Source organism: Zosterops lateralis (assembly GCF_965231275.1).
Source record: "Zosterops lateralis genome assembly, chromosome: 26".
NCBI classification, from domain to species: Eukaryota; Metazoa; Chordata; class Aves; order Passeriformes; family Zosteropidae; genus Zosterops; species Zosterops lateralis.
In genome coordinates, this window is record NC_139786.1 from 786,318 (window position 1) to 796,619 (window position 10,302).

The window sequence follows — 10,302 nt, forward strand, 5'->3', positions numbered from 1 at the left end:
TGATCCCTCCCCAGAGATACAGGGGATCCTGATCTGCATCCCCCGTGTATTTCCCCGGATGGATCCCCGAGCCCTGGATGCACCTGCCCACACTTGATCTTCCCACGTTTCTGTATCTAAATCCTTCCTCGAGTTCCCCCTGGATCTTCCCAGACTCCTGTGCTGGGTCCCCCCTCCCAGTCCTCACCCTGTGGAGCCCGACATGAGCCCTGCAATGGATCCTGTTATGGATCCCTATGGACCCTCCTGTGCAGGGCTGCCTTGCTATGAATTCCCCTGATCCATGGATTCCCAACCCCTGGATTCTGCCACCCCCCTCCCCTTGGACCCCCCCCATAGATCCTCCTTGATCCCTTGCCCCAACGACTTCCTCCCATCTCCGTTTCCCCCAGATCTCTCTTGATTCTGCCCAACCCGTGGATTCCCTCTGAATTCCCTCTGGAGCCCCCACAGGTCTGTCATAGATCCCCTACATCCCCATAACATGGACCCACCCCGTGTCCCCTCCATCTCCCCATGGACCCACCCTATAGATGCCCCTCCATTTCCCACCCATGGACCCCAGATGGATCCCACCCAGAGATTTCTCTCCATTCCATCTGTGGATGCTCGAGGGATCTCCCCATGAGTCCCCTCTATTCCCCATCCATGGATCCCACCTATAGATTTCTCTCCATCCCTCCATCCCTCCTTCCATCCCTCCATCCATCCATCCATCCATCCCTCCCTCCCTCCATCCATCCCTCCATCCATCCCTCCATCCATCCCTCCCTCCATCCATCCATCCATCCCTCCATCCATCCCTCCCTCCATCCATCCATCCCTCCATCCATCCTTTTTCCATCCATCCCTCCCTCCATCCCTCCATCCATCCATCCCTCCATCCATCCATCCCTCCCTCCATCCATCCATCCATCCATCCATCCCTCCCTCCCTCCATCCATCCATCCATCCCTCCATCCATCCATCCATCCCTCCATCCATCCATCCCTCCCTCCATCCATCCATCCATCCATCCCTCCCTCCCTCCATCCATCCATCCCTCCCTCCATCCCTCCATCCATCCATCCATCCCTCCATCCATCCATCCATCCATCCATCCATCCATCCATCCATCCATCCATCCATCCATCCATCCATCCATCCATCCATCCATCCATCCATCCATCCATCCCTCCCACCCATGGATCCCCGATGGATTCCACCCACAGATTTCCCTCCATCCCCCACCCGTGGATTCCCGAGGGATCCCCCATGGATCCCCTCCCCGCCCCATCCCGGGACTCCCCGCCTCTCCCCCCCGCCCCCGGTCCCGCCCCTGTCCGGTCCCGCCTCCCGCCCCCTGCGGGCGGCCCCGCCCCGTTCCCGCCCCGTTCCCGTCCCGGCGATGGCGGCCCCGGCCCAGGCCGTGTCCCCGGTGCAGTCCGTGCCCCCGGCGGGGCAGGACCCGGCCTCTGCCAGCAGCGCGGGCCCGTGGTCGCTGCGGCACCTGCACCTGGAGCTGCGCGTGTCGTTCGCGGCCGCGGGCGCGGGGCGGCTCCGGGGGCGGGCGCGGCTGGAGCTGCGCTGTGAGCGGCCCGGGGGCCCGGGGGGCGCCGAGCTGCGCCTGGACTCGCACCCCTCGCTGGCCGTGAGCCGGGCCGCGCTCCTGCCGCCGCCGGGGGGGCCCGGGGACGCGGCGGGGCAGGCGCTGCCCGTGGAGAGCCGGCCCTTCACCGCCTATGGCAGCGCCCTGCTCGTCACCCTGCCCCAGGCCCCCCGCGCCGGGCAGATGCTCACCCTGCTCATCGAATACGAGGCCGGAGACGGGCCCGGGGTGAGCGGGGGACGCGGGGCCTGGGGGGAAATGGGGGGAAATGGGGGGACACCGGGTCTGGGATGGGCACAGTGGGACGGGAAATGCTGAGCCCGGCGGGGGAGCGGGTGGGTGGGAGGGATGCCCAGCCCAGGGACACCCGGGGGATGCCAGAGAGAGAGCTGGGGGTGCTCCAGGGGAAGCTGGGCCTGGGGTGATGGGCAGAGCATCTCTGAGTGAGGAGCCCCTTCCCAGCTCCCTGTGCAAGGAGTGTCTGTGCCCTGACTGTGCTCTGTCCCTGCCCAGGTGTGCTGGCTGTCCCCCGAGCAGACGGCGGGGAAGCAGAAGCCCTACATGTACACACAGGGCCAGGCTGTGCTCAACAGGTCCTTCTTCCCCTGCTTCGACACCCCCTCGGCCAAGTTCACCTATTCGGCCACGGTGAAGGTGAGTGCAGCCCCAGGAGCTGCCCCGGCCCTTCCCTCACACCCACCCCCAGCAAAACCCTCCAGGAGTGCAGAGGGGGAAGAAAGTCCAGAGGAGGCCGTGGAGATGCTCCAAGGGCTGGAGCCTGCTCTGAGCCAGGCTGGGAGGGCTGGGGGTGTCTGCCTGGAGAAGAGAAGGCTCTGGAGAGACCTTAGAGCCTCTTTCAGTGCCTAAAAGGGCTCCAGGAGAGCTGGAGAGGGACTTTGGGCAAGGATCTGGAGTGCCAGACAAGGGGGAATGGCTTCCCACTGCTACATGGCCTGGTTAGATGGGATATTGGGAAGGAATTCTTGGCTGTGAGGGCCTGGCACAGGGTGCCCAGAGCAGCTGTGGCTGCCCCAGCCCTGGAAGTGTCCAAGGCCACACTGGAAGGGGCTTGGAGCAGCCTGGGACAGTGGAAGGTGTCCCTGCCCATGCCCCATAAGCTTTAAAGTCACTTCCAGCTTCAACTATTCTGAGCTGTTGGGTCTCTTGCAGGGAACGTCCCAAGCACTGGGGCATCACAGCAGGGACACCCCAAACCCTCCTCCTCAGGCCCCAGCCTGAAATCACTCCTCTGTTCTTGGGCTGTTTTTCTCTGATGGGCCCTTTTGGATGAAGACAGGCAGCCCCAGGGTGCTCCTGCCTCTCCCCAGCTGCAGTGCTGTGCCTGGGAGCAGGTACCAGCCTCACTGTCCTGCCCAGGGCTCCTGGTGTTTGTAGCAGCAGGAGCTGAGTTTGGGGGAGAACAGCTGGTGGTGCTGGGCCACGCTGGGTCCTGGTGGCAGTTCTGGGGTTGCCAAACTTCTGGGAAGGAGCAGCTGCTGATCCCCAGTGATGGCACTAAATCCAGAGTCCCTCTTTGTCTGCATGTGGACTCATGGTGACACTGGCACTGTGGGCACAAGGTGACACTGGCACTGGGCACGAGGTGACACTGGCACTGTGGGTACATGGGGACACTGGCACAGTGTGCTGGCCTGCTTGTGGGCAAGGGGAATTGCTCCATGGTGTGACACTGTGCCAGTGCCAATGGCACGTGGTGGCATCAGCTGGTGATGCCAGGATTGATTTATTTTGCATTCCCAGGGCAGAGCCCCTCTGGTGTCACAGGGTGGGGTGGGATGGGGCTGTTGCTGAGCTCTGCTGTGATGCTCTGTACCAAGGAAACTGTTTTCCCTGTGCACCACAGGGCTCAGCCCCTCTTTGGGATAAGTGACACTGGATCAGTCTCCCTGGGCTCAGCCAGGCTGGTGGATTGGCCATGGGTTCTGTGCTGGCTTGGGAACAGGAAAAGCGAGTTATTGTGCAAGAATTGGGAGGGGAGCCAGCAGCTGAGGGATCTGCATCCTCTGCCCTTCCACACCTGCAGCTCCAGCATTTTCTTATCTCCTGGTGGCTCCAGGAGCACCTGGGGCAGCTCCAGGTATCCAAGTATTGCAGGGATGCAGCTGGGATCCTGAGTGAGGGCTCAGAGTGTTCCTGCTTGGCTCCCCAAAGCCTCCAGTGCCCACAGCCCCTTCAGGCTGGAACACATTTGCCATCAGATATTGTGGCGTCCCAGCTGGCTTAGCTGGCTCCCACTGTGGGTGCTGTGGGTCTAATGGATGGTTTCATGCACATATTCAGGTCCCTGAGGGCTTCACGGCTGTGATGAGTGCCACAAGCTGGGAGAAGCAGAAGGATAACACCTTTGTATTCAAGATGTCCCAGCCAATCCCCTCCTACCTGATTGCTCTGGTTGTTGGGGACATCGTGTCTGCTGAGGTTGGCCCAAGGTAAGGAGCTCAGGAGGGCTCAGAGCCGTGGGAGCTGCACAGTGGAGCTCCTGTGGCCACCTCCTGCTTCTCCTGCTCCACAGGGCTCTGCAGAGCAGAGACACTGCCCATAAACACGGCACAGTCAGTCCCTGTCTGTCACCAGACTGTGAGCTCATGGGATGAGGGTCCTTCTTGAACTGGAGGGTGACAATGAGCCTCGATGCTGTGTCCCCTCAGCTTCAGGAGGGTCCCTGGCTCTGCTCATGTCACCATTGCATGTGAATGAGGGCAGTGCATGGAGGATCCCACATTTCCTTACAGGCTGGTGCTTTCTTGAGCTCTTGGCTGCCACTGCAGCCATATAAACACCCTTTGACATTCAGACAAGGAAAGAAATCAGCAATTTGCACTATTGGCCTCTTTAGATGCCTTTATCAGCAGGGTTTTATTTTTCTTTGGAAAAAAAGCTGTGCAGTTTCTGTCTGATGAAGCAACAAGGTGAAAGTCCCCTAATGGTTAAACTTCCTCTTCTGTGCACTTGGCCAGGAGCCGCGTGTGGGCGGAGCCCTGCCTGATTGAGGCTGCCAAGAAGGAGTATGATGGAGTGATTGAGGAGTTCCTGGTGGTTGGAGAGAAACTCTTTGGACCTTACGTTTGGGGCAGGTATGGCTGGAAGGTTCCTGAAGGATCTGGTTGCCCAGGGACAGGGAGAGAGTTTCCTTCTGTCCCCTGCCCCGCCTTTAGGAGGAGCGGGGTCTGAGGCCAGCCTTCCCTGGCAGGTATGACATCCTGTTCATGCCACCCTCCTTCCCCTTTGGGGGCATGGAGAACCCCTGCCTCACCTTCGTCACGCCGTGCCTGCTGGCCGGGGACCGCTCCTTGGTGGACGTCATCATCCACGAGATCTCCCACAGCTGGTTTGGCAACCTGGTCACCAACGCCTCGTGGGGAGAGTTCTGGCTCAACGAGGGCTTCACCATGTACGCCCAGAGGCGCATCTCCACCGAGGTCTACGGTGCGTGGCCCTGCCTGGCTCTGGGGTGTTGGGGTCTGTGTCCCACAGCTCAGCACGTCCCCCTGACTGCCAGTGGGGATGGAGCCTGTGCTGCATCTCAGAAAAAGTGAAGGGCAGCAGCTGCAAGGCCCTGTGGGGTTTTGTGGGCTGAAAAAGAGGAGGTTTAGATTAGATGTTGTGAGTTTGGGGAGGCACTGGCACAGGTGGTCCATCCCTGGAAGTGTCCAAGGCCAGGTTGGATGGGGCTTGGAGCCACTTGGTCTAGTGGAAGGTGTCCCTGCCCATGGCAGAGGGTGAAATAGGGTGATCTTCAATGTCCCTTCCAGACCAAACCAGTCTGTGACTTCTGGTAGCCTTTGCTCTGAGACGGACAGTTCCCTGCAACCCCTGCTGGGAATGTGGGTACCGTGTCCTTGCCTCACCTTCCTCATCCTCCTGCAGCTCCCGTGTGGAGCTGATACCCGCTGTCCTGAGCTTCCCCCTGGACACAGCCCTGTCCAAAGCTCCTGTTCTCCCAGCACAATTTGCTGTGTCCACACAAATTTAAATGGCTTGAAAAAATCTTTCACTGCCTGGGGCTGTGTTGCCCTGTGCCTCCCTACAGCTCCACGTGTATCTGTTTGCTGCTCTCCCAGCTGATGTACTGACACTGTTCCTCTCCCATCACAGCACCTGGGGTGCCCACAGCTCACGGGGGTCTGGCCAGGCTCCCCGAATGCCTCCACTTGTCTCTGCCCAGGTTTGCCCTACACCTGCCTGGAGGCTGCCACGGGAAGGGCCCTCCTGCGCCAGCACATGGACGCCACGGGGGAGGACCATCCCCTCAACAAGCTGCGGGTGGTGATCGAGCCAGGTCTGTGGGGTGTCCTCTGGGCCGTGGGGTGTCCCTGGGCCGTGGGGTGTCCCCTGGGCCGTGGGGTGTCCCCTGGGCTGTGGGGTGTCCCCCAGGCTGTGGGGTGTCCCCTGGGCTATGGGGTGTCCCCTGGGCTGTGGGATGTCCCCTGGGGTATCCCCCGGGCTGTGGGGTGTCCCCGGGCCGTGGGGTGTCCCCTGGGCTATGGGGAGAGGGACAGTGACATGTGCTGGGCTGTTCCATGGCTGGCAATAACACCAGCAGGGGTGATGGGACCCTGGAGAGATGATGGCTGCAGGAGGGGCAGGATAGGCTGCACCCAGCACAGATGTGGGAATCTTGGTGCACTTGAGGGTTGTGTTTTGCAGGTGGGCAGAGGATTTCTGAGGGTTTTGTCTTTTTCCAGGCGTCAATCCAGATGACACGTACAATGAAACGCCCTATGAGAAGGGGTATTGCTTCGTTAGCTACTTGGCCCATCTTGTGGGCAACCAGAGCAAGTTTGATGGCTTCCTCCAGGTGGGTGTGAGCTGCAAAGTCATCCAAAATACCACGGCAGGAGGCCAGGGCACAGCAGGACCTGGGAAGGACAGGCTGAGAGGGTGGCTGGGGAGAGGAAGAAGAGGTGGGAAATGGGAGTGTGAATAGGGGAATAAGATGAAGGCAGAGCCTGGCCTCATGCTAGCAGCAGGTGCTGGAAATGTTGAGCACTGTCCCTGGGGATGCAAAGGGCTGGGTGGCTCCTGTAGGGAACAGGAATGAGTTCCCCCGTGAGGTGGAGCACACAGAGGGCTGGGCAGCACTGGGTCAGTGTGTCTGGCATCAGCCCCATCCGTCCCCACAGGCCTACGTGAACCGGTTCAAGTTCCAGAGCATCACCGCAGATGACACCCTCGCGTTCTTCCTGGAGTACTTCCCAGAGCTGAAGGAGAAAGGCGTGGACACCATCCCAGGTCAGCACAGCACCGTCCTGGCCAGGGAAGAGTCCATGGGTGTCAGAGCTGCCCCTGTCCCCCTCAATGAACCTTTGCACGTTGGTTGATGTGTTTTACTGGAGATGCTGTTGCTGCCAGCCCGGCTCTGTTGGAGAAGGCATGGATGGCACTGGGATCAGGCCCAGGCTTGGGCATGTGCAGGCTCAGCCTGATTTTTTCCCATTCAAGCCCAGTCCCTGCTCTGCACTCGGATGCTGTTTCATGGGGTGTCCATGACTCAGCCTGGTGAGTCTGGTGAGCACTGGGATCAGGCCCAGCTAGCACTCTGGGCTTGGCCCAGCCTTGCTGGAGATCCAGGCTTGGCAGGAGCTTCCCATGCTGGAGCCAGCTCATCCCACTGGTGACGCCAGGGCTGACACCCTGAGCACACCCTGAGCCCATGATGGCCTCACCCCCATCAGTTTGTGGTGGTCACCGTCCTTGGGCAGGTTTGGTGGCACTGGGAGAAGGCAGTGGAGGGTTGTGGGCAGCAGCACCTGGTGTGGGGCTCAGGGGTCTGTTCCCAGCTCTCCCTTCTCCCTCTCTGCAGGGTTTGAATTTGACCGCTGGCTGAACACGCCGGGCTGGCCGCCCTACCTGCCCGACCTGTCCCCAGGGCAGCAGCTGATGAGGCCAGCGGAGGAGCTGGCAGAGCTCTGGGCAGCTGATGGCCTGAACATGGAGGCCATTGAAGCCGTGGACATCAGTGGCTGGAGGACGTACCAGCTGGTCTATTTCCTGGATCAGGTCCTGCAGAAATCCCCCCTGCCTGAAGGTGGGTGCCAGGGCACTCCCAGGAGGAGACACCCAGAGGGTGATTTGCCCAAATCCAGCCAGTTTTCCGGGGATGTGAGGGCACATTGTGGGCACACAGGGGTTTGTGGCCATCAGCCCCTCTCCAGCTGTTCTGTGGATCCTGGTTCCAGGGAAGCCTGTATTGGTGTGGTGGGGGATGGAGAGCCAGGGGAAGCATGTCCCTGGGTTTATGGAGACTGTTGTGTCCCTATGTCACCACAACTCTCCTTGCCCTCTTTGCTGAGGAATCTCCTCCAGTTTGTGCTGGCACCCCAAGCCCTGCAGGGCTGCCCAGCCTGGAAGGCCCAACATGGGCACTGTCCTGCCCAGAACCAGCCAGTGCTTGGGGTGCTCCAGAGCTGAGGCTGGGAGCCTGGGCAGGGGTGAGGGCTGACGCTCAGTGCTGTGAGGATCCCAGAGAATTTACAGCACAGCTGGGATGGGTTCACAGGGTTCTTTGGGGGAAGCAGGGGCTGGGAGCTGGCTCAGAGCTCTGGGGAGGATGGTGACTGCTCCCCTCTCACAGGCAATGTGAAAAGGCTGAGCAAGATGTACCCCAAGATCTCCAAGGCCCAGAACGCTGAGCTGCGACTGCGCTGGTGCCAGATTGTCCTCAAGAACAACCTGGAGGCTGAGTACAGCAAAGTCAAGGACTTCCTGCACAGTCAGGTTTGTCCCTGGGCAGTGGGGAAAGAAGGGCATGGGGCACAGGGCTTTCAGTGCCAGGGAGACAGGGGGTGGCTCTTGCTTTTGATAGTCCCACAGGATGGTTTGGGTTGGAAGGGACCTTAAAGGCTCATCTTATTCCCCCCTGTGCTGTGGGCAGGGACACCTTCCACTAGACCAGGTTGCTCCAAGTCCCATCCAACCTGGCCTTGAACACTTCCAGGGATGTGCCAGGGCCTCACCACCCTCACAGGGAAGAATTTCCATATCCCATCTAACCCTGCCCTCTGGCAGTGGGAAGCCATTCCCATTGTCCTGTCACTCCAAAGTCCCTCTCCAGCTCTCTTGGCACCAGAAGGGGCTCTAAGGTCTCCCTGGAGCCTTCTCTTCCCCAGGTGAGCACCCCCATCTCTCCCAGGGTGGCCCCAGAGCAAAGGGGCTCCAGCCCTCGGAGCATCTCCATGGACTCCTCTGGACCTGCTCTGTCCATTTGTGTCTTGTGCTGGAGACTCCAGAGCTGGATGCAGTGCTGCAGTGTTGGGGTCTAATGAGAGGGCAGAATTTCCCTCTCACCTGCTGCCCATGCTGGGGATGAGCCTAGGACACAGTTTGCTTTCTGGGAGAGCACGTGGCCAGGTCACATCCCATTTGTCACCCAGGTCCTTCTCTGAAGGGCTGCTCTCCATCCATCCTGTCCTGAGCCAGGTGTAGGGCCCTGCATTTGGCCTTGTTGCACTTGGTGAACTTCTCAGGGTCCACGTGTTCTCCCCTGTCCAGGTGCCAAGGGCTGCCCAGGGCAATATTCCCCAGCCTGTCCCATTGCCGTGGGGCGATGCTGGAGGCCCCGTGCTGGGGCCGGGGGGCTGGGGGGCGTCATTGCCGGGCCGGGGCTGTAACCCGCTGTCTCCCCGCAGGGCAAGCAGAAGTACACGCTGCCCCTGTACCGCGCCATGTGGGGCGGCTCCGAGGCCACCCGAGCCCTGGCCATGGAGACCTTCTCTGCCACGGCCCCCCAGCTCCACGTCAACGTCCAGAACTATGTCAAGAAGATCCTGGGCTTGGGGGGAGCTGAGGCTTGAGGCTGCCTGGGCTCTGCTCCCTCGGCCGGTGTTTGTGCTGGCAGGACCTCAGTGCCTCCCTCTCACTGCACATTTCCTTATTAAAATGTGTAATTTTTTTCCTCTGTGTTCTTCCTGTTCCCAGTGAGCCATAGGCCACCTCGGAGTGACTCCCTGCTGCAGTGCCAGCCCTGCTCCTGGGCACTTGGGGTGCTGCTGGCTTCTCCTGGTGCTGGCACTGGAGGGATGGGCTTGGCCTCAGTGCCTGCAGGGCTGGAGCATCTCCTGGCCCTGATCTCCACTGCTCCTTGCTGGGTTCCTGACAGCAGGGACATGGGGAGCTGGTGCAGTGTGGCAAAGCTGGGACCTCCTGGCTCCAGTGCCCTGAGCTGCTGCTCCAGAGCAGTTGGGGATTGCTTCTCCCCCTTGCTTTTTGCCACCACGCTGGGGCTCACGTTGGGTTGGAGGAAAGGGGTGCTCCTGCTCTCCCCCAGCAGTCCCAAGGGCTTTAAAGAGCCAGTGCAGCCTGCATGTGGCAGAGACTGTAGGGATAAGACAAAGCTGGACAGCCACAATGTTCCTTATTCCTTATCAAAGGCAGGGATATGACTGCACCAATTCCAGAACAAAACTGCAGAAACATCAGTAACCTGAGAGCCTGGCCATAATGATAACAAAGTGGTGATAACAAGAACACCTAAACTGCCCTGGGAAGCTCATGCATATCCCACAGTCTGTGTGGCCCCTACAACACCTCCCATCCTGTGATCTCTTATCAAACTTGGGGGTGTCCTCTCAGAGAGGTGCACAGTCCTGGCACTCTGCACAACAGCAGCCCAGAGGCAAATCTCAATGGGCTACAAGTTTTCACACCAAATCTGTGACCCAGCACTGTGGTCCCTACAGCCCTGACTGAAACCA

At 60.1% G+C, this 10,302-nt stretch overlaps 1 protein-coding gene across 1 annotated transcript; it reads left to right on the forward strand.

Moving 5' to 3' along the window:
• Window positions 1-1,719: 1,719 nt before the first annotated feature.
• Window positions 1,720-9,500, forward strand: RNPEP (arginyl aminopeptidase). Its single transcript, XM_083878423.1, has 11 exons — window positions 1,720-1,816; window positions 2,102-2,242; window positions 3,890-4,038; window positions 4,567-4,683; window positions 4,800-5,035; window positions 5,775-5,888; window positions 6,295-6,407; window positions 6,733-6,841; window positions 7,413-7,637; window positions 8,184-8,326; window positions 9,238-9,500. Exons 1-11 carry the CDS (start codon window positions 1,772-1,774, stop codon window positions 9,400-9,402), a joined length of 1,557 nt encoding a protein of 518 aa, XP_083734549.1. The 5' UTR covers window positions 1,720-1,771; the 3' UTR covers window positions 9,403-9,500.
• Window positions 9,501-10,302: the final 802 nt, after the last annotated feature.

Excerpts from the sequence above, each read along its gene's own strand:
- RNPEP (XM_083878423.1), top strand. The coding sequence starts at position 1,772 with ATGCTCACCCTGCTCATCGAATACGAGGCCGGAGACGGGCCCGGG. Across the intron at positions 2,243-3,889 it reads CCTATTCGGCCACGGTGAAG|GTCCCTGAGGGCTTCACGGC; the intron begins GTGAGTGCAGCC and ends GCACATATTCAG. Across the intron at positions 7,638-8,183 it reads GAAATCCCCCCTGCCTGAAG|GCAATGTGAAAAGGCTGAGC; the intron begins GTGGGTGCCAGG and ends CCCCTCTCACAG.